The following is a 24,047-nucleotide window of genomic DNA, read 5'->3' as shown; positions in this document are numbered from 1 at the left end:
GTGGCCACGGCTATTTACCCATCAAAACATCTCGCACTCCCACCAAAAGAAGAATATTCTTCATCTTCCTTGAAGTTCTGCACCATCAGTTCGTTGTTCCAGTCCAGTGCGTTGTTGGGACTCCGTTCCTTTCATATCGACGTTTCACGTTCGCGAGCTGTGATTTCATTCCTCGTCCATTAGGTACGCGCGCGCAACAGTCTCTTCGCGAGTCTGGCCTGGTCGGCCCGTCGCTCGGTCGAACAACAAAGGTCTGACTGTCGCAGGAAATAAGTTAGGACACTTTCGACCAACGTACCTGTGTGCAGAAACCGAGTCGAGGAACTCTCCCCACACTCCTGGCAAAGGCGACATCATGAAAAAGGGAAAACGAAAGCACCACTCACCACGGGAAAGGGGAATGAACTCCTCGTACTGGCGTGTTGTCGTGCAAGCGTGGCCGGTGTTATGTAGCGAGAGGAAGTAGGTGGTCAAAAGCGGAAAAGTTGGTCCTTTTTTGTGCTGTTCTTTTATTTTGTTTACGACTTTCTTAGACTTCCTGGTGATAGCGCTGGTGCCAAGCGGTCGGTGGGTCGGTCTGTTCTCTCCTACAGCAGTTCCACCGGATGCGAACAACCTTGGCATGGACAATGGCAAGCACAAGAAGCCTCATACAGAAGGTACAGTTTGCACGGATAAAGGCGTGGAGTAAATAGAGTGGATCCAAAAGTGTTGTGGCCCTCGGTGCGAAGGGCCGTCTGGCTAGAAAGCATAGAGAATTCGGCTAACGATGGCCCCTGCTTTCCGAAGAGCATCGTGACACCCTTTACAGGAGCACCGAGGGCAGTCGATAGTAATATTTGTATCTTTAGTGTTGCTTTAGGATATCTTCTTTAACAGAGAGGCAATAACAGCAGAATTAATTGTTGAAACAAACCATCTTATTGGTTCCGGATGGGATTGGACAGCTGCCCTCCAACTTACTGTATCCATGTTGTGACAAGTTGATGACCCTTCAAGGAACTCCAGCCATATTCTTATCAGCCATTGAGTGCAGAGAGCAGCAGCGCCGGTATTGTTTCTTCCAAATTGATGAGCAAAGTCAACCTTCATCCTGATACAACAATCACCTTCTTCGAAGCCTCCGGTTTCGCCCACATTCCTCCCTGCCACCAATGAACCATCGAAGTGTTGCTGATGCGAGGATAAAAGCGTTCCATACATCAAAATTGTAATATGATAAATGTTTCCTTGAGCGAAAGAAGCATCGAAGTGAAAGGTCAGTCAGCAAACGAACGAACGACCGGAAGCGAACGACGAAGGCAGGAAGGCAACCATCGCGTCTAAAGTCAACTACCCGAGTGGCCGAGTGCTCGGTTGTCGAAGCGAAAGAAACCCCCAGAAAAAGAAGAAGAAGAGGATGAAAAATGGCCAAGAATGTTAATGTGATTTAAGATTTCCCGATAAACACCCCAAACCCATCGTTCGCGAACGGTTCACGACGGAGCGCGAAGTCGCGACGAAGCGCAATGAATCATTTGTATGCTGTCCGATGAAGTGGCATAATTTGTCGGATTGTCTTCCGCCGGACAGTGTGCGCCCATTTTCCGTACCTTTGTGGTAGTTTCCTCGTTGGGTTTTTTTTTCTTTTGGTATTCGCTCGCTAGTGTTTCCATCATTTTTCGCTGATGGACGGCTAGATCAACGGCAACTGCCTACTTGGTTGCCAACTTCAGCCAACGCCAGGCAGGCAAATAAGAAAAGCCTTCTTGGACCAGTGGATTAAGAGCGAGCGAGTAGCCCCTTCGGAAGTATTTATTTTGCCTTCACAGACGTCAGCAAAACCAGCTCCTCCAGCTACTGCTGCTGCTGCTGCTACTCCTCGCTGACAGCAGACGTTCGGCTAATCGGATCGAAGAGCGTGACATGAATTTAAATGTTTGCTCTTATCAAACCCCTGGACACAGGCCCTTCTGGGAAGGACCATTGATCCCGATGGTGGTAGAAATGGAAAGAAAATTTCGAACAAAAAAAAAACCTCGCTCCCAAGAAAAACCGCTCGAAATGTATCTCCCGCAAGGGTCTTTAGGGAGGAGGATGAGAAGGAGAATGCAGGAAAAGTGGCGCGTTGTCGGATTGTAAAAGCACTTATCCGGTTCCAATCGAGCTAACACGGGAAATTATCGATCCCACGATAGCCCCTCTTTCCCTCGTTTCACCTCGGTCTCGGGCGCACTAATGGCCGACGATCGAAGCAAAAATCATTGAACTTTGCTGCTGCTGCTCCCGTGACGTGTCCGGCATTTTAAAAACACATTTCCACCCACCTTCTTCTATGGGGCAGATGGGCGCGCGAGGAAATAAAATATCGACAGAAACATCCCCCGATCCCTTTTTCCCCTTCGAAACCACATTCGGAACCACCCCACGGAAGGATCATCAAACTTTTACGAAATTTATTAAAACGAAACCTTCGATCGTTATCAGTGGTCTGGAGGGGAGGGTGGGGAAAAGGGACGGAAAAGGACGAGCAGTTGTCGGCCGGATGTCGAAACAGATTGGCGATCGAAAGCGACCGAGACCGATCGAAAGGCGACAATTCCGGGAAGGATTAATGCCATCTCCGGAGTCCGGTCCCGAACTCGGCACTCCCGAGGGTTGCGTTGCGTCTTCTAATTTATGAAGTAACGCGCTCCCTCGTCAGCCGCTCGCCATTCGATAGCAGGAGGAGGCTGGCTACCGGGGCAGGCCCCCTTACTATTTCATAATTTTGCCAATTTCATGTTGCCTTTCTGAGTCCGAATCCCTGTCACAGTGCGTTGTCCCTTATTTTCTCCTCCCGCAGCTCCTTTGAATTATGCGAACCACCCACGCGAGGAGGAGCGAAGAACAGGACGGAGGCCGAGGCCGACGAACCCGAGGCAACCAGCATTCAAACCAATTCCGCACAAATCTGGCCCAAAGGAAATATTTTACCAATACCAATTTCGTTAAGCAGACGAGGTGTGTGTGTGTGTTTGTGTGTGTCCATTGGCGGAACAGATCGAATTCCCTTTTCCCACAGCCCCACCACCCGATCTCAATGCAGCCCTTCGTTCCCCTTTTTGGTTCGCTTCTATTTCTCCCTCGAGACCATCGCTTCGAAACGGCTGCTGGGTAACCTTTTTTTTTTCGTCTTCTCCTTTTTTTTGGGTACGTTCGCGCCTTTCTCCATTTCCCTCGGTCGTTCGATCGATATTTGAAGAGAGAGAGAGGAAACTCCCGATCCGAAACTGTAATAAAAGACCAATCGGGGTTTGTTCATCAAACCCGGTGCCTTCCTTGCAGGCTGCCGCTGCGCCGTGGCATTGGTAGACGGTCTAGGAAGCAGTTTGATGGCCAAATGCTGCTGCTGCTACTAGAACCACCAGAGATCGATGCCAGACCGAGGCAAGTGCCGTGATTTCGTTAATTGGTAACGATCACAATCGGACAGCGTTTGGCGCCCAGATTTCGAATTTCTGCTCCCGGGGTAGGCCTCTCGGTACCATTCGGTGACTCGAGACCATTGCTAAAAACTTATCCATTAGTGAGATTATGTTGCCCAATGCGCACACCCCGAAAAACCCCTGGGCGGCTCGCCAACGGACGGTTGGGCTAAAAATATGAAATCCGTACTTGGCATCGCATCAAATCGGCTGCCGGTAGACGGAGCAGACGAGTACCGGGCCCTGAAATCGTTTGCCAAAAGAGTGGCCCCTGGGGGGAGGCGAAGCGAGTACTGGAACAACATTTTACAAACACACATACACACACAACAGCAGCAGCAACAACAACAACAGCAGTAGGAACAGATTCTTGGCCCCTATCGTACCATATTTGACCTCAAAAACATCACTAATAATGGCGGCAATCTGATAATAAACATAATAATGGAAGCTATAATGGAAATAGTAACGATACCGGCTACCGACCGCTACCGGCCACCGGCCACCGGGGCTATAGCCGACCACCATGCAAGCAAGCAAGCAAGCAAGCAAAGCGGGCAACGAACCATCGTACCAAAAGCAATCATCAGACCGGCAGCAGCAGCAGCAGCAGAAGCAGCAGTCATAGGCCATGGGCGGAAACTCGGAAAACCCAACTTTTGATCAACAACAACTCCGGCAACTTTACCGGAACTAAAGCCGGAGGCGGAGGAGAGCTTTTGAAAACTGATCCGTTCCGGACGGCTCATGTAATCCCGTCCCGGTCGGTGAAGGGGGTGAGGAACGTGTGGTTTCCGTAGAGGAAGAGGAGGTGCACGGAACGGGGCGGGGGCAACCCAAATTGTTGGTTTTCCCGGTGATTTATGATAAGAAAGCAAAAACATAGAACGAGCAAAGGATAAAAAAAAAAGTGGTAGCAAAACTACAGATGAAAAGCGAATCGGTTAAGGATATCTCCGGGGCACCAGCAGTAGTAGCACCAGCAGCAAAGACCGGTTAACGACGAAACAGGGTTCTGGCTTCGGGTCCTTTCTATCATTTTCCTCATTTTTTTTCTTTCCTTCTCCTACATTTATATATATGAAAGCTTAGCTTCCGGTCTAGCGAGAGGACAGTGAACGTGAACCGAAAACGAGAAGCGACTGGTTGCTACCGGCACAACCGGCGCTGGCCAGATGAAAAGGAAGGCCGGAACACTGAACTCTCTCTCCGACTCTCTCTGACACATCATGCATGACGCTGGCGAATCTCGGCCGTCCTCGAGAACACTCGAGACATGGAACGACTCGAGAGCCCTCTGCTGCTGCTGCTGCTGCTGTTCTTGCCAGCTCCTTCACTGTTCGTGTGTGTGATTGTGTGCGGTTGTCCTGGTGAGTTGGTTCTGCTTACCATTCCAAGGTTAGTTCTCTGGTTTTCCTCCACTGGTTCGCTTTCCACTGCGCTGCCCAAACACTACCGCAGCTACAAGCTATTCAGGAGCAACGATAGTGGTAGTTGTTGTTACCTAAAGCTAGGCCCGTTGGTACATGGTCGGAAGCTAAATATTTATTCACGCATTTTGTTTGAGCGCCGGCCGCCTGTCCGCCTGTTTCACCGTACTGTGCTGCACCACCACGCCACCGGGCGAACGCTGGATAGGCATGAAGGCTATATTACCCCCGAAAAAGAAACCAACCAACCCCTTGTTCAAACCTCATTCGGTTCACCCTTCTCTTCTCACCGTCCGCATGGTTCGCATTCATATTCATGCCGTCGTACTACACGCTCGTAAATTGCGAATGCAAAAAAAGGGGCTAGGAGGAGGAGGAGCAGCAGGAGGAGAAGGAGGAGCAAAGAAAACGGGGAAACAACTAAGCAAACAAATGGAATGTGGCATGTGGTACGCGAGCAGCAAAATGGAGACCCAAAAACACGAGGAAGGAACGAGAACGAGGACGCGTTCCATTGGTCCATCATGAATTAGAACCTGAGCTTGATGACACAGCAAAGGCACAGCACAGCGGGCAAACCTACAGGCACGGGCACATAAAACATCATAAACGTCAGCTGGCGACTCGCTGCTATCGGCGAGAACATTAATTGACGATAAATCATGATGGGCGGCGCGCGAGCGAGCACAATGGTTTGTGCCGGGGCCGGTACGGATTTGCTTGTTTCAATTTAATCGCACCAACCATTTACGCGGTGTGCCTGCATGTATCGTTTCCGGGGGTGGAAAATGAAATAAAAGATTATCATTTAGAGTAAGGGATTGCACCATTAGCTGGTGAAGAAGGAATGCGAATGGTAAATCTGGCACACACACACACACACGCAAGCACAAACCCTCACATCGGACGCATTTACGACGACGACGACCCATTTTCCATTTCCACGGCCATTTCACTCGAGATAAACGCGTTAAAGGCGCATCATAGCATCAAGGCGTATCCGAGCAACCGACCAACCGACCACCATTACCACTCCAGCACCGGGCGATCATCACTGTGTGTGTGTGTGTGCCTCATAGGTCTCGTTAGATTTTATTCTACCATTCCGGATAGCTCCCTCGTGCTTCCTGCTTCCTTACAGCTTCATGGTTCTAATCGTGCGAGAACCATTCTCCCGCCAAGAGGAACCAGGAGAGCCGGGGAGCAACGGCCGTACGACGACGATGACGGCGCTGCTGTTGCTGACGACGACGAGGAGAACGAAGGGCTTCTTCGCTGATAGGCACGCCTCTCCATAATGCAGGCAAACTGGCGCCATAATCACTATTAAATGTAAAAATAAAATAAGAAGGTACGCAAAAAAAAAAGACCCCGGCCAGCCCGGCCTCAACGATCGCACGCATCAAACGGCACGACATGCGCATAAACAGACACGGGTACACATACACACAGAGCCACTACCGTGCCTTAAAGTCATAAACATGGAAGGCATCAGCGCAGCAGCAACACACAACGACGACGACAACGACGACGTTGACTTGATAAGAAGAGCGTTGCCGGTGCCGGAGCGCTCGTGCTTGGCGGTGCACCAGTCATGCCCTTATGCCCTTCTCCCCGGTAAGCTCTTGGATCAACGGGATGACCATTTTTTTTTCCACCACCACCACCACCCTTCCCGACCCGAGTTCCTTTGAGGTTCCAAAGTAAAGCCGAAACGTACTATACATAGTGGCGCGGAGCGAAAAGAATGTGGTCCAAAAACCCCGAGCCCCGTGGAAAATAGAAGATGAATGATGGTGGTGCTGGTGGTGGTGCTGGTGGTGGAAAGACGAACGAAGACGATAAATTTACACTTTCCGCAGTTCAGCAGCAGCGCGCGGCGGCAGCAGCAGCAGCAGCTAAATCACACATACCAGCCACTAGCGGCCAGGGTTACTGGTGGTGGTGCGTAAGCCGACGTTCGCTACACGTTTGCTTGAAATTTATTTTTTTATCCTTTATTCCCCTTTTCCGTCCCGTTCGTTCAACGTCATTGATTAACGCTTTTTTTTGTTTCATATAAAATTTCGTTCAAAATTACAAGCCACCTGGCGCCTCCATCGCACCGAGCATGTGTTTTTATTGCTTTCCTTAAATGTTACCTTAGGCTTTGTTCTAAAAAACCGTTTAAAGACGAGCGAGAGAGAAAAAAAACACCTCGAAGCTTTCTCTGCAGAGAACTGCTATCATGTGCTAGCATGAGCTGAGGACGTTGCGTAGCACGTCGCTACGCACGACAGCCCCCGGCGCGGAGGTACCGCGGTACGGACACGCACGTCTTGTAAGCTTCTGGGCTACAACAATGCAACAACCACTCGCACGCACGATGGTGGCGAAGCGTGACAAACAAAGCAACAACAAAATGGGCAACGCACAACAAAGGCGCGGAGTGGCCGCCAGGTTTACCGTTGGTCCCGATGGAAATTCGTGATAGCTCGCTGACAAGGGCCTGATGTGTTAAGTTGAGCAGGGGTACACGAGCCCAAGCCGGTCCACCACCACCAACACCAGTCCAATCTAAGACGATGTCAACGGAAGAAAAATGAAATTTCACAATGCAAACACACGGACACACACACACACACACACGCACACACACACGGGAGGCGAGCTCTTGCGCCCCTGGATATGCCAGCCGAGAAATATATGACACCGACGTTGTTGGCGTTCCGGGGAGGAGAGAGTTGTGTCTGGCGTTCCTTTTGCATATTATTTCGGTCCCCTCCGGAGCTTTCTGATGTTTACAGTTTGCTTGTTGTTTGGCAGCTGACTTGGTTCACGGTGCTCTGTGCGCAACATGAACGAACGAACGAACGGGGGGGATTTGGATGTGTTCGCGTCTCCGCTTTTTATACTTTTCTTTTGTTCTTTTGCCATTCCGTCTTCCACAGTTGATTGATACGATTGACTTCTTGCGAGCAGTGTGAGCGGGGTAGGATATGACAGACTCGCTGGAACCTCGATCGGTCGGTCGGTCGGACGCCTGCCCTACGGGGATGGGGAGGGCCCAGGCGCAGAAGGATTTGTTTTTCAATAACCGATTTGATTGGATAGAACATTTGTTCCGTTTTGTTTCTAATCAATTTTGCTTAGCGACGCGTTAGGATCGGCAAATACGGTACGGTTCAGTTCGCTCCGCTGCGTCCGTATTGTTCGGGAGTGAATTTACTCGAAACAACAACAACAACAACAACAACAACAGATAACTCTGTCACTTACCTCTGGCAGGATACTTGCTCTAGCGTCTTGCTTTCTCTTTTTCGTAAATTCAATTTGTATTTATTGGATATTTTTTCGCAGGAAGTGGAGTAGAATGAAAAGTTTCTTTTCTTTGACATTCTTTTCGCAATGCCTCGATGCTTATTCAAAGACTTATGAACAGTAGAATTTTCTAGCAAACAATCCACCATTTTTATCCCGAAAAAAAACTATTTCTTCATTCTTCAGCTTCAGCTTTTCTTCCAAGAACCGTCTATTTCCTGTCATCATTTCCGCCATTCCTCTCTTCACAAGCTCTTATCGACGCGTACTATCACGCAGTAAGATGCCAAGTAGCACACATCTTACCGAAGGATTTATCTACAATTCTCACGCAACGCCCCAACCTAATGGCACTATTTCACCAGCCTACGGTCACACCGCCACGACACGACGGACACGCACCAACGGAACAGGGGGTCAGGTATGTTTTTAATGAAAATGCCAAACTTTAATCTAATCCCCACCTCGCCGTCTCGACTACGGGGACCATGTGGTAGCCAGACACGCAACACACCGGTTCCGGCCTCCTTCCAATCGACCAACCAACCGTACTCAAGCTCTCGCTTATCGACCAGACGTCAGCAACCCCGTCAATCGCCAGCAGAACAGCTAATCGAACAAAGGGCGTCAGGGCCGTGGCACCCCGTGCTGCGTACGCAAGGAAATGTTCTGATTAAATTTCGTGACCACCGCCCTCGTCTCAATATAAATTTGTTCCAACAGCGCAGCAAATGGATTGCGTTTTGCGGTTCCTTTCCCTTCTCGGCACAATGGGGCGAACCCCGCAGGCTCGGTATGCGGAGAAGCTCTTCGCCGTTTCTCGGGTCGATAGTTGAAGAGACGCAACGGGAAATAGCGACCAAAAGCAGCCAGAGTTCGCTCGCAATGCGACTCTATCACGTTCGACACGGACAGAAATCCTTTCATTATGCCAGATGCCAGCGACCGGAATCTGACGTTGTGGTTACCGTCAGTGACGACCTCTTTGGTGGTTTTTGGCTTACAGATTTTAATGACAATGCATTCCTCGCATACGCAACGAACCGAACCAATCGTACAAGTCGAAAGTGAGGAGCGAGGAGTTCATCTAAAATTCAAAACAAATTGCTCGAAGAATTCCAAATATCTGATGCTTTATCTCGCAAGCTTGATGCTGTGATCACTCTTGTGTGAGTTGAAATCAGGAGCTAAAGCTATCAAGCTGACAGGTTGCGAAAACAGCTGCCATAGCCTCAGGTGGTAGCCGAACTCCGTTTCCGGCTTTCATCATTTATAGCACGTCAGAATTGTAAGTGTTCTGACTTTGACATGCGTGTTCATCATTTTTTATGCCCAAACTGTCAAGAAGGAAAAGATATAAATTCAGCAACGCAATTGTCTGAAGAAAGCATATTCTGCAGAAGCTTTATCTAGCTTTCATTTATCGAACCTTGTTTCTCGAATATTAGTACAATAATATTCTACCTTATTACAGTAACTGTTTGCGAACGAACGCAACAAATACAATGGTACGAAATATCACAAAGTAGAAGCAATACTGCTAGAAGTGCTTGAGTTAACGGCGACGGCGAGGTATATCCTTCCTAGTCTATGCCTGTTTAGTTTAGCAAAAATATGTTTATCACGTACCCAATTCGATGATTGGGTTCGGCGAAATGAAACGCATGCTGGCAGCAAACAAAACGTTCCCAATTTCGCTTCGCGAAAAATGAATTGCTCCACCCTCCGGTCCGGCACTAATCAACTCCGGCCCCGGCCCGTGGTTACTACTCGGCCATGTCTACAAGCCAATTTGTAGTATTACACACCAACACCAATCAAGCAGCGAGCAGTGGATGTGGATGCTAGCAAGCGCACACAGGCAATTGATGCGAAAACAACTTTTACGCCCAGGCACGTCCGGACCATGCCACGGACGCATGGCACATCATGGCACACGAAAGCAACGATCCCATCAAAAATGGCCATTGAGCGTCCGAAATTTTGCTAACGCAAATCGCCTTCGCCACGGTAGCTCTCGTGAAGCTCGTCCTCGGCCCCGACCGGTGGACCGGATGACGCGCTGCTGTTTATGCAGATTATTGTTATCGTTATTTAATTATGTTGATTTTGTAGTGTTAGGTTTGAAACGTTAATCATGATTTTCAGTGCAGCTCAAGCTGCATCAACTGCAAAGAAGATTAAGCTAGACAATGGGATTTATGGTAGATTGTGATTGCAACGCAAAAAACGCGACTGTTTGTGTAAGAATGCCCCACAATGCTCGTTACAAGCAGCATTGTAACACACAAACAGGCTCTCACGGTGCACCCAATCGGCCCGCAACATACTTTGGATGTTTCTATCGCTCTACCTTCTGATCGATACGCGTTCCACTCCGAAATTCCAGACATTTTTCAAACCATTCCATTTGCCCTTTTTTGCCATCAAACTCCCTGCCGTTGGTGGTTGCGCGTGTATTTACGGGCAGCACATGCGATTAAAATGCCAAATGGCCACGATATGTTTCGGGTTCGGGATCGGTATCAGAGGGAAGAAAAACCGGCCAACCCAAAACCGGACGAATGTGATGCCATTTCTCGGTCCCACACGATGCGAAAACGATGCCGATGTGGCCAAAAAAGACGGACAGCGGATTACGGCTACCATTAATTCTTTATCATCGGACCAAAAACGTGCCCCGGCCTCACTGCCCGAACGCGGAATGTGCCGCTTTCCCCGTTTCCCGCCACACAATCGATAAACCACGCCGCCTAGCGTTGGTATGCGGATGTGCGCCCTGTCGCTACACATGCCCGCCGGAACATTCCGGAAGGTTAGCCATTTTTGTCAGCAAATCGCAATCCTCATTCAGACCTGTGCGTCAGGCAGGTCGCAGGTCGGGCAGCGGTTGGTTCGTTGGTTGGTTGTTTCGGTTAGCTGAGGGTAACCGAACCGGCGGGCAATTGGATAAATATTTGTCCTGGCAAAAGCACTGCTCGCTCTGTGGCCGGTTCGCGCGAACCGAAATAGCGCGATTCACCGGAAACCTTCAAGATATTTGGGTTCAATTAACAGTCTGCTCCATCTTCAGTCGACTTTCTGCACGTGTGTTGAGGTATGGCGCTGTCGGAGCAACCTGGCCTGTGGATGATGGAGCGGTTGTCTAAATAAGATACGAAAATAATCACTTCTTGGAACAGCGGCCCATGCCACTGCCAGGCTACATTCCTGAGATTAAAGCATTGCACCGAGGATTGGTCCTTATGGAGTAAACACTACTCCACCGTGGACACCTATTCACATGAGTGATGATAACTCCGAATACGGCAAGACGGTGGCAGTCTGGCGTGGTTCGTTATGAGCAACAGTAAGGATCTAGCTTATGCTCATCGCCAAGAGAGCATCGACATCGCAGGTTCATAAAGTATTTCATTGGAATTACGTTCAGCTTTTATCATTCGATCGACGAGGTCATTACAGTACTTAATCGTTTCATGCTATCGTGCTTAATATGATTAGGATCATGCACATCACTTGTAGAAAATGTAGATAAATAAATAAAAAGTATTATAATTCGTTTTAGTAACATAAAACTCAAGCTGTTTTTCGAAAAATGTAGACAAGCCTCTCGTTCAATGCTTTGTCTCATCCACATTTTAAATCTTCTCACCGTGCCGACTCTCACTATGCGGAATTCGTGGAATCTTGTGAGCAAGTGAGACTCCGGGTAGTGAGAATGAGGACGTAAAATGGTAAATAATGCACCACCACAACGGAACGCGGCCTCACAAATACAACGGTGCGGCTCGAAACGTCAAAAACCTCGAGTTTTTTTTACCCTGGAACCAAAACACGAAACACCAAAATATGTGTTTATGTTTCTTTACGAAATTTTAACAATAGAGCGATGCATCGACCACTAATTCATTTCTATGCTATTTATATGCGTTTCTGAACACTGCTCTCGTTCAAACACTCGAGAGTAGCTATTAATGATCGGGATTGACAAAAAGACACACTTTTTATGTCGCGCATAATCAGATGGGTATTCAATATCTATAAGAACCCATCGAAAGATGGCCTTCACTAACCTGATTTTGTACATTTATGATGAGCTGTGCTGACACTCGGCAAGCGAGATGAAAAACACCGAGTAAAACAAACAGGTGCGGCATGCCCGCGACACCGATGCAGGTCCGCCTTTGGTCAACTTTGCATCTCTTCATTTCCGCTGCCTTACTTCACTGTTTTTCACCGAAACAACACAACGAACCGACCGCACGGCATTTAGCACTTCCACCCCCGGGAACGGGCTCGACGAGATGAATCACTTATCAGCAGACGGCACACTTCAGGGCCATGACGATGACGATGATGATGATGCAAACACGTCAACAAAGCGAAGGCGAATTATTCGTCATGCCCGTTTCTGATCTTACGAGCACAATCGCACATGATTTACCAATCACTTCACGCACTTCATCATGCCCAGCCGCGGCAGCACCGCCTTAATTGGCCGAGACACGTACGGAATTGTAAAATCACGGTTCAATACCTCGCGTCGCCGATATCACGTTCCCGACGAACGCGGACCGGTTTTTATTTCTAATATTTTATTTTCGAGAGACAGTGAAGAACTTGTTGTCTTGCCAGAAACACGAACACGAGCGTACGAGCAGTTGCCTGTTTCGTCCGGCTGATCAAAACATAATAAAGTGATGGCGACACGACAACGTTCGAGGAAGCATAGATGAGTTCCACGAATGCCGAACGTGCGCCGGTCACAATTCATTCTCACTCATGTTGAACTCAGTACGAAAGGTTTATGCTGCAGCAGCCCAAGAACCCACACGACATAAGCACGGTGCGATGCCAGCCAGCCTCCGTGATGAGCAGGTAGCAAAATGGCAACATTGATCAGCATCCTGATCAACAACACGATCAGAATAGTACGTGTAGTGTTTTAAGACTTGTTATTGATGTCTTCCAGGGGTAATAAAACTATGGTTTAAGCGATGATCATCAGCATCATCTCAAGGAAGATAGACAAATACCATATTTTCAATTATCAATTCACTAAAGCTTCGGTAAATTTACCATCGTTAAACATGCTAAACAAAAAAATCGATTAATTTCATTAATATAATTTGTTTTTCATTATTCTTTTCTGTTTCCAATGTTGTTCTATTTTAGATTCATATCGGGCAGCTCAGCGCTGTTGAGTTCTGACGATGAACCACCGCTGATTTGACATTCAGCGCTCGGAATTGAGAGCTTTCGGCTCGTGAAACATACAAAAGGACTCTCATCGAATGAGTACCCTGCAAACAAATGTTTGTCTTTCAAGGATAGCGGATGTATAGAAAGAATGCCGGTTCGCAGTTTTGGTGAAGAAACTCTCTCTAATGGGGCCTGATCACAACAATAACGTTTACTTCCATATCTTTTTTCCTTTAATATAGTCTGAAACACCCTTTTACATTCTATCACAATACAATTTACAGATTTTAATTGACAGACGCAACCGCTTTTCTTTTTGATATGAACTATCTTTTTTAATGAATTAGCTGAATTATGCTATCTTCAAGGAAAAAAGTTAAAAAAACTAAAGTAAAAAAACAAGGGAAAAAGTTAAAAAAAACTAAAAAACCAAAATATAACAAAGCAATACAGCTTACGGAAAGCAACTATTTTCAGTATTTAATAACTCCTTTTATCTGCAAAGTTAATTAATGTACCTTCACTTTTAATTAAACGCAGAATTCGATGGAGACGCACGGTATCGCACTGATAACTTTTTTTACACATCTAAGAAGAGGACGAGCCATATGTTTGCTGTCCGATTATTAGAATAAGTAATGAAACGAGTATATTATGAGAATTTAGTTGACATTCAAATGTAATGTGCATTCAAAACAAAACTCACTGGTTTGATTATCGCTTCCTCCCAAAAACAAAAGGAACACAAATAAATGAAACCCCTCCCGGTTACAAAGGATAAGACTGACTCATGCGCTTCTGTCGATGGTCTAGCACGTTTTCAGAAAGTTTCAAAAGGTCATCCCTAACAGAACCATAGACCTGCGTTAAAGCATTATCTCCTTATCGACACATACGATCGCGCAAACGCTCGCAACCATCGGCAATCCAAACGGGGGTTGACGGTTTTAACAACGAACTCGGAAAAAGATAGAGCGCATTATCTCACTGCTCTCCGTTCTCTCCAGAGCATTCTAAAGATCCTCAAAAGTTCTATATCACGTCCAACCTTTGCGACACTTCTGTAACTTTGTATCCCGTTCGCGCCATTAACCTTTCTCTGAAAGTTTTTTGAAAACCGCTGGGCACAGTTTAGTGTGTGTTGGGTATGTGTTTCGATATCCTGATACCGCAAATCCCTCTGGAAGGTGTAGCAGCTTCATGCTGAGTCCGCATGGCAACATACGCTGGACAATTTATTGCCTTTGATTAAGCATGTTTTGGGAGGACTAGCTTACAAAAGTTTAAAGTTTTTCATTTTCCATCTTCAAGTAAAGAGTTTTGTAAATCAGTTACCTCTAAAGTAAATGTAATGTGCCATTTCCAAAACCAGGGATCTCTGTATGAAATGTATGTCAAAGTTTAACGTAACAGAACCAACGTTCCAACGATTAACAGCAAATCACTTGGTTTGACCCAGTTTCGCAAGCCATTTGAAATACACGACGCACACACACACACACAACAGTCTCATGCCCAACGGCAGGCAGTTTGTGAAGAGTCCCTTTCGGTTTGAAGTGTTCCGGCTTGTAGGCCGATTCGCCGGCAGCAATAGGACAACAGAGCGAAGATGCTTCCTTGTGCATTCGAACGAAGGTTTGAGTACCATGGTCGGTGGATGTACAAACGGGTCGGCACCAAATCTGTGCCATGTTAGAGCCATGTTGAGAAACTTAAAAGGGAAACCACTCTACAAGCACCAGTACCACCAGTGGCTACCAACCATTCAGAGGAGTTGCGGTGTCCTCGTGCGGTATTTGTTTCTCTTGCCAACAAACACAAGAGGGCTCGAAACAATAGGCAATATTGTTATGTAGGCGTCGGCGAGTCGTGCCTATCACTAGCATGTGTGTCATTGGATTATTTCTACAATTTTGACCACGAATGGTAGCCCTCCCTTCTTCACTCCAAATCATTGTCCTTCACGGCTCTCTTGTGCTCCACTGTCACCACACCCTTTATGTCAATAATAGCGGCGATGTAGCGCCAGATTAGGGAGTCCAAATTTAGAATGCCGTTCACGAAAACAAAACAATTCAGATGAGTTATGTTTACGTTTTGAGATTGATTATGAAACTCATCCAGCAGCTCATTGGGGTCCAGCAAACTCCATTTTGCAAGCACAAAAAAGGCTTATCGCATTGAAAAGACTTTAGCAAACAAGCAAAAAAATACATAGCACATAGCAAGAACACGTGGCTGGCTTATCATGCCAGACTTTGGAACGCAGCTGACTCGCTGGCTATATGCTCATGCATGCCATAATCGCGCCACTGCCGAAACCTTGCCAGTCATTGTCTGACCACACGAAAAGCATGGCGGACAACAGTACCTTAGCAATTCCTTTGCAAACATTTGTAAGCACTCCGGACATTCCGGAGTTTGAATTATCCTTTCAAAACATCTCCTACGGAGTGAAACATCCGCATGGTAAGCATAAACTAGTGTGAATCGTCTGTGATAGATGCGTGTAATGAGTGCGTGTCCAACGCACTTCTCCTCTCCCTCTTCACGCAAGATCGATCACATTCAACCATCCTAAAGAATCTATCCGGAACGTTCCGTTCTGGGCGGTTGGTCGGCATCATAGGACCTTCCGGAGCGGGAAAGTCAACGCTACTCAACGTGCTATCCGGATTCAAGTAACTCAACACCAGTGCAAACACGAGTGTATACCAGGTGAAGTGATTCGAATTATGTGCTACACTATTCCTCAGGAGATCCAACGTAACCGGTCAGCTGATGGTCGATGGCCAGCGTGTCACAGAGAACCGGTCACGGAAGCTCATCTCCTACACCCAACAGGACGTGTGTTTATGGCCTTCTCTGACCGTCGAGGAGAGTCTTTGGTTTGCGGCAGAGTTCAAGCTAGCGGTCGGTGGTTACGACGAGAAACGGGTCCGCATCCAGGAGATGCTCGGTATCCTCGGTCTTGAGCCGTGTGCCGGAACGCTGGTCGGTTCCATCTCCGGTGGGCAAGCGAAACGGCTTTCCATCGGTGTCGAGCTGCTGTCCGATCCTAGGGTGATGCTGTTGGACGAACCGACCAGCGGCCTGGACACCGTTGCCGCCTTCCAGTTGATGAAGCATGTGAAGCAGCTGGCACTGCGAGGTCGCGTTATCGCATGCGTCATTCATCAGCCGAATTCGCAGCAGCTACCACTGATAGACGATCTGTACGTGCTGTCGAAGGGACGCCGTATTTTTAGCGGGCCGACAACGGCCTTGGTGCCCCGATTTGCTGAGTTTGGTTTCGTGTGCCCCGTTTCCTACAATCCAGCCGATTACGGTACGTTCGCGTCGGCTAGATCGATTAGTGGTTTGGTACCTGATTCCGTTCCTTCTTCGTTTCTCATAGCACTCGAAGTGGCCAGTCTCGAGCAGGAAGATGAACGACTCAAAAGACTTATGCTGGAAGAGGAAGCGGATAGTTTTCACGGCAATACGCGAGTAGCCGCGGAGAAAAGTGTTGATGGTTCGTACCAACGGTACGCACTGAGCACGCACCAACAGCTAATGGTTCTGCTACGTCGCACTGCCAAGTGTACGCTCCGCAATTCGGTAAGTGGCACATTTCAATTGCCATTTAAATTCTTCGGTTTAAAACTACTGTTCAGCGGCATTCATACTTGAAGATTCATAAAACTATATTCATTTATGCATTATTATTCATTGTAAATCGATGATGAAGCGTTCATTTAATATGCATTTGATAGGAAACTATCTTGGTATTCTCCTATTTTCCGTTGGTTATGCTCCACGACTACAAATCAATCAAAAAATAATTCGTAGTTTATGCACTAGTTAATAATGAATTCTTAAAACTGATTACTCAAAGAGGAATAGAGGAATACAAGCCCATTACTCAAGAGGTAGAGAACCAACGCTTTAGTTACATTCCTACAATAAGATTTATGTCCAAAAATTTGGAAACTAGAACCACATTTTCGTTCATAAATAGTATTTTGATTATATATTTGACTAAAAAATTGATCCAATGGGGAAAAACTAAAGAAATAATGAATTAGACTGTAGCAATCAGTAGGACAAGTTAGTCGCTACGTCACTGATAACTACCGAAACTGATAACCACCTTACTAGTTGCGGTAGGTCGTCGGAAGCATCGTCGTGCGTCAATCAAACAGCTCTTTACGTTGATAATCGAAGAAGGTGGAAATAATTAATTTTATATAACAATCGATTAGCGTAGGATGGTGTAAACAGTGAGATTAACATAGGTGAAACACAAACAATAGGAAGATGCTGCTCTGGTCGGATATGTTATCATCCACCCCTCATTTTCACCATTTTACCTGTAATTATGCGGTTGCTTCAGTTTCAGTTTAAGGCCCGTATCGTGATTAACATTGCCATCGCGCTCCTGACCAGTGCCGCCTTCTACGATACCGGCAACAACGCGTACCGCATAGTCGAAAACACGGCAGTTCTCATCAGCAGCCTGTACACCATCTTCTTCACCAGCATCGTGTCGGCCGTTGTCGTGTGTAAGTAGCTGTACCGCCTTTTTTGTTCTACTACTATTTGGACATCCTCGCATGGGGGACCTCGCTTCGGGCGCTGGGAAACTATCCAACATCGGAGTCAACAATACAGGAGACCGAATAATTTTACTCCCTACATTCCCAGACCCGCGTGAATCGGCGAGCTTCGTGCTGGAGAGCAAAAATAATTGGTACTCCCTGAGGGCATACTATTTGGCAAAAATCATCGTCGAGCTCCCAACGCTGGTAGGTGTGTCCGTGCGGGGTGCATTACATTGGCCTGACTTCATGATCACCACTCGTCCCACCCCCCTTCCAGATCCTATCGTCGTCCGTGTTCTTCCTCATCGTGTACTACTTCACCTCGCAACCGCTCGAGTGGCTGCGTATTGGATCGTTCGCGTTGGTCTGTCTGCTGTTTGGATGGATCTCGCAGATGCTCGGACTGCTGCTCGGCAGTCTGCTGCCAGTGCAGAGCTCCGTGTTCGTCAGCGTCATTATCATGGTGCCGGCTTCCCTCTTTTCCGGTTTCTTCGTCCCCTTGCGCGAAGCCTCGGCACTGGTGCGGCCCCTCATGTACGTATCGTTCGTCCGGTACGCCTTCGAGGGTGCCATGCACGCAATCTATGGCTTCGACCGGCCGGACCTAGACTGCCCGCAGGTGTTCTGTTACTTCAAGAAACTCCAGCGCTTCCGTGACTTCGTCTCGCTGCCCGATCTGGCCTACGGGTACGATCTGCTGGCGCTACTGGTTTGGATCGCCATCCTGATGCTGGCCGTGTATATGAGTCTGAGAAGGCGCATCAAGCAGGACTGACGTGACGGGAGCGGACAAACAACCTGCCTGTAATTATGCTTCCTTGTTTACTACATGTATAGTGTACTGGAATGGGATTAGCTGTAAGCGACTAGAGGCTAAGCAAACAGGAAATAGAAAACAAATATCCTTCGGTCGAAGGGAAAATCCCCAATCATCAACAACAGCCACTTTCACTGCCGCTAATTAAGAGTTAAAGCATTAATGTTCCTCATCGAGCGAAACGACACGATTGGATGTACAAGAAGCCATATAAGATACGAAAGCATATATGAATCCATCATGCAGGATAACGACGTACCGGCACACGAGGCACCTGGTCGGCAGCTACTACAAATGGCAATGCGAAACCACATAATTTCCGCTGACACGTTGATGGAGCTGGAGTACCCACGTGAATGATGATGGCTCAGTGGTGATGATGATGATGATGATGATGATGGTAAGGAAGTTTCACAAAAATATGGCATCATTGGCTCGGGAACAGGATATGACACGAGTAACGTAATCTACCCGGTAAAATAGCTCTAATTAAAGAGCAGAAAACACACACAAGCGATGCGTAGGTTACGGACTGATGGATCATATCTTTTTTTTGTTGAAATCGAGGTAAAAAAAACGGCTGCCATTTCCGTAGCCTGAAGCTTTTCGAGCATCCAATTACTGCCACTGGAGTAGTACGGAAAAAAATACGATAAGAAGGAGATAATCAACATACGCGGTAACGCTACCGTACTTCGGATTCATTCGATGGTTGACGCCAACATTGAAGTGGCCTGGTATCCCCCGTATCCATATCATTCGTTTCGACATTCATTATTGGTCAGATTGGTCATTAAATCAATTTCACGACCATCAACCCACTCCTCTTTTTATGTCATTCCACGTGACGCAGCTACATTAATTGCACTCTCTCGTGTAATCAGCTGGGGTGCATTTTCACCGATCCACTCGAACGGGATTCCTGTTCTGCCTTGATCAAACGATAAAAACAAAAGCCCCACATTACACAACGAAAATGGAGCCGAAGATTGAACTTCGGTCGTCGGCGGGAAGATTATGCAGAGGATGGAAAAGGACGGCAGAAGGATAAAAACTTTTAATAAAGCACTAGCACCGACTGGACACCGGCCAGCGAGTGGCCAGTCAGTCTGGTGGGCCCCCGTAATGGGTGTAATTTATTTACAATTTTAATTAAATTTATGTCTCCCTTTAATTGCACCCGATCCGAGATAAATTTTCTCACTGCACGTGCAGCTAGAAAGCGGGAAATGGAGAGAAGGCAGCACCACACCAGACCAGACCAGAACAGGCATCAGCCGGCTGAGCATGCTGAGCGGAGGAGATGAATTTTATTATTTCCGCGGTGGGCATAAATCGCGAACCGCATGCTCGCGAACGTTGTACGCGGGATGGCAAATGAAAGATATGCCTGGTTTGAAAATTCATTTACACTTTTTTGCGCGAGCGAAGAATGGGAAGAATACGGCACAACAGTATCATAACCCCGTGGCCACGGCTGATACCGACTAACCAGGAAATGGCCACGCTGGTGAATCTGTCCAGCTAGCTTATAGACTGCAACCGGATCGCTTTCGCATAAATGCACAAATTCGTCACAACGGATTAACAACAGTGGAAACATATAAAACTGAGCTGAGCGATGTGCTGAGCCCCTTCGATTGTAATTAATCGTTGTACAAAGAAGTTATGGCTTCCGAGTTATGAGGTTCTGGATTGCTGTCTGAACTATTTAGTCCATCTGTAAATGAATGCCGTTAGGATTGGGTGTGCATTACATTATTCCGATGAATAGATGGATCCTGCTGCGCTGTAATAAGCTTTAAAAAATCCTCTACCAACTGCAATCTGCTTCACGGAATTCTATTATCAAACCAGCATCGCTATTCAATCAACTGTCACTTCTTGCAGAAGATGATGAAACGTTTCTTTCTCTTCTACTTTGGTTCCACGCCATTCCTTCTCAGAAAGGAGCAGCATCTAATGGATGCACTTTGTACATCAATTGATGCTATATCGCATCGCTGCAACTGACGCACTGCCGATACCTCCAGCAGGCGGGCACGGGAGGAAAATTGTAGAAAAGAGTTTACCAACCAGGTGGCGTCTTTGGGTTTTTCCAGCAGCAGTGCGGGTGCCATCACCAGCACCATCTTCGTGTCGATCCCGTATCGGTGGCGATCGGAAACAACAACTTGGACAATCAGTTTGAAGCGAAACATGACGACGACTTCGCCACGACCAGTGCAGCACAAGTTTTCTGAAGTTTTCCAACTGTTCCGTGCTACTCCGAGCACCTTACCTCCCGGTTGTGAGTTGCTCTCGAGGCGATAATCGTACTTTGCAGAAGGCGTTAAAATGTGTTTGCTAAGGTAGGAGTAGGAGTTGGGGCACGATTGGACTTTCGAGTTGTTGTTGATCTTTACTGTTGCCCCCTTGCTATTGTGTGCTGGATAAACAATAGTTTACTGTTTGCGTCCAGTTTCGCCCAAGTTGGACATAAAATTGTGGCCTCCCCCCCCACGTGTTTCACTGTTGCAATGTTGCTATTTGTTGGGAGCAGCAGCTGTCAGGGTGTCAGAATGAGATTTAAAATTAAATTGTTAATCCCTTGCAATCAAATTAATGAATGCACTTTTATAACAAATCGCAACGATTGAATGTTATTGAATTCTTCTACCAAGCTTCTACAAGCAACCTCCAGTAAACACACGTGATACGAAGAATGATTTCTTCATTTCTCTCTGTCTCTGGCAATTACTACAACTCGAAACAAAAGCAAATTGCAAACCAAAAACCGAAGCATATTGCCATTACAGAATGCTGTCTCGTCACGCCTTGTCAACGGCGAAGCCCACCAGCAGCGTCCAACACGATGACGCTGGCCATAAATATTCACTTGGCCATCCAGCCGGCCAACACCAGCATCCTGCCAGCTAGCCAGCGCCGGAAGTAAATGACACGGAAAAGAGTAAAAACACAAAAAAGGGAAAACTGGCCCGCAGCTAATTGGAAAAGCCGTCATCGGCAGTGCAGACACTGCGCCTATACCGTTTCTAGGCCCGTTGCATCTAACACCTCCCACCACCACCACCACACCGTGGTCATCCACGAGACCGTGTTACCTCGGCTTCGGACTCGACAGATCCGGCCACGGTAAATGGAGCAAATGAAGCCATCGCCGGCAACTCGACTGGGACCTGCAACTCGCCCGTTTGCACCACCACCCCGGGGGAAAGCAGAGTCTAGCTGCCGGTATCCGGTGGGCGAACTCGGTGCGAATGGAGAAAACTTTGGGTGAAAAATGTAATTAGTGTTTAATAATTTTCCGCTTCGCTTTGGCGTTTGGGAAGCCGAGGGTACTGTGTGGTACGGTTTTCGCTACGAGCGTCCGCACCCAGAACACCAGAAATGTATGTAGTTGCTTTCCGGGATTCGAAGTGCTGCCTTTAGGGTGTAGCACACGAAGGCGGACTAGGAGCTGATAGCATTCGAACCACGAACCAGGAAGGTTTCAGGAAAAATAAATTGAAAATTCATTAAACTACAATCTGCAAACTAAACTCTGTAAGCAGTATTTCAGTGGAGTAACAGGATTGACTTATCTTGTCCATAAATTTATGCTCTGCCGGTGTGGTAGAGGAGAAGTAAGGCAGCAACTCAAAACTTCGAACTTTACTTGTAAATCGATAAAGAATGCAGTGATTATGGAAGCTCCGTTTTCGGGGTGAAAGCCGGAAACCCAATAAATCATAAAGTCTCCCCCTCCCCTCCCCTTATTGGAGTACGTTAGAAGCTGTGCAAACTCGTCTGCGATACTATCTAGCCCGGACATGTAAGGTCCCCGGCTGCACATCCTCACCCAGAACTTCAGCATAACACAGGCCCCGGTTATTGTTCTACTAACAATAAATAATCCAAAGTTGCACCTTTCATGTTGCAACCGAACCCGAGTTGTCCGAAGAAGGTAACCGTCGAGCCGTTGGTCCCCAAAAAAGCTTCCAAATCTGTCACCTAGAGAGAGAGAGAGGTCCGTGAGCATAGGAAATGCGGAAAAGCCGGTAAAGTGGGACACATTTGAAACTATTTGCAACAAACCCCTCCCAGCGCCGTATGCACCGTCCGTGGCAGATCGTTAAAAATTTATCGCTCCGTCTACTGCAAACTCCCACTCACCGACCCCACTGTTGGACACCGGCTACAGTGGTAAAGAGAGACAAAATAACGGAGCAAAAGCGGAAACGGAAAGCCAACATACAGTAGTGTCATCAGTGGCAGCGGCCGTCAGCGTACGTGCACTTGTATGACCGATAACGAAGCGATCCTCTCCCTAAGCAGGAACAGGATAACAGACCGAGAGCGAAGGAACAACAAGACGAGAGAAGAGAGAAAAAAACAGATCAGATCGGATATATCCTCACTCACACCAGCCAGCCTTCGTCGCCTCGATCCGTGCCGTGCCTTTGGCATCCTGTCCATTTCCACGTGCCAGCGAACCAACTTTTTCCGCTGTTGGTGCAAACCAGACCAGGACACGGCTTCCGTTTCTATCAATTCTTTCTGCCACGGCAACATGGCAGCGTTTCGGGGAGTTGGGGTTAAATTATGCATTCAGCATGTTCCTTCTTATGTTCGTGCACACGTGAAAGTTTGATCAGCGTGCAGAGCAGACGCCGACCCCGCGTACGCCGGCACCTTTCCGCCTCATATTTTCAGGTAATTGTGTGCATTCTTTGGCATTACGGCCGTCTATTGTTGCAACACGGGGAACACGTGTATGGGAGTGTGTGTGTGTGTTGGATTTTACAATATTCCAATGCAGCCATCGCAATGGAAACGGCGTTTGTAGGGAGTAAATCATTAACAAACACACACACACTCGGTAGGTTCCTTCTGGTGCGATGCATTCTAATGCACTGCAAGTCGATGGCACGCGAATATTGCAGCGCCAGGGTAGAGGAAGTGAAAAACATGATGATTTGTGTCACCAACAGTTCGCTTAGTGGTGCCAACGCCAACGTCGACGACAACAACGACCACGGCCAGTTCCGAAGGTTGCAATTATGTACGCTAATTACTCATCATTAGACGGAATAATTGACGATAATCAGCGCATTTAGCAGCAACGCATGTCGTGTCCCCATGTCACTTGGGAGTGATCGGGCTCTCTCGCGGGGCAGAAATCACTACAAAATGGCGTAGCTGTAGCTGTAGCGGACAATTAATCGTAGACCGGTGATGGTGGCGAGAGAGTGATGAAAGGCTTTTTCCCACGACAAGCGCGCGCGAT

At 47.5% G+C, this 24,047-nt stretch overlaps 3 protein-coding genes across 4 annotated transcripts in view; 1 reads left to right on the top strand and 2 right to left on the bottom strand.

The window, feature by feature from the left end:
- LOC125960105 (out at first protein) overlaps positions 1–12,845 on the bottom strand; it is a 47,905-nt gene extending 35,060 nt beyond the window's left edge. The window contains exon 1 of the mRNA XM_049693299.1: positions 12,250–12,845. Coding sequence (XP_049549256.1) covers positions 12,250–12,384 — 135 coding nt within the window. The 5' untranslated portion in view covers positions 12,385–12,845. The remainder of the gene's footprint in view (positions 1–12,249) is intronic.
- Positions 1–24,047, bottom strand: part of LOC125960040 (cGMP-dependent 3',5'-cyclic phosphodiesterase-like) — a 427,252-nt gene that overhangs the window by 134,524 nt on the left and 268,681 nt on the right. The gene's annotated exons all lie outside the window — the stretch shown is intronic.
- LOC125959548 (ATP-binding cassette sub-family G member 1-like) lies at positions 15,733–18,736 on the top strand. Its single transcript, XM_049692372.1, has 7 exons — positions 15,733–15,847; positions 15,936–16,059; positions 16,135–16,706; positions 16,776–16,978; positions 17,754–17,922; positions 18,065–18,165; positions 18,239–18,736. The coding sequence occupies exons 1-7, from the start codon at positions 15,733–15,735 to the stop codon at positions 18,734–18,736; spliced, it is 1,782 nt and encodes a 593-aa protein (XP_049548329.1).

Source organism: Anopheles darlingi, chromosome 2 (genome assembly GCF_943734745.1).
Source record: "Anopheles darlingi chromosome 2, idAnoDarlMG_H_01, whole genome shotgun sequence".
In the NCBI taxonomy this organism is placed as follows: Eukaryota; Metazoa; Arthropoda; class Insecta; order Diptera; family Culicidae; genus Anopheles; species Anopheles darlingi.
Note: the sequence above shows the minus strand (reverse complement) of the source record. Positions and strands in the feature narration are given on the sequence as shown.

Excerpts from the sequence above, each read along its gene's own strand:
- LOC125959548 (XM_049692372.1), top strand. The coding sequence starts at position 15,733 with ATGGCGGACAACAGTACCTTAGCAATTCCTTTGCAAACATTTGTAAGC. Across the intron at positions 15,848-15,935 it reads CGGAGTGAAACATCCGCATG|ATCGATCACATTCAACCATC; the intron begins GTAAGCATAAAC and ends TCTTCACGCAAG. Across the intron at positions 16,060-16,134 it reads AACGTGCTATCCGGATTCAA|GAGATCCAACGTAACCGGTC; the intron begins GTAACTCAACAC and ends ACTATTCCTCAG.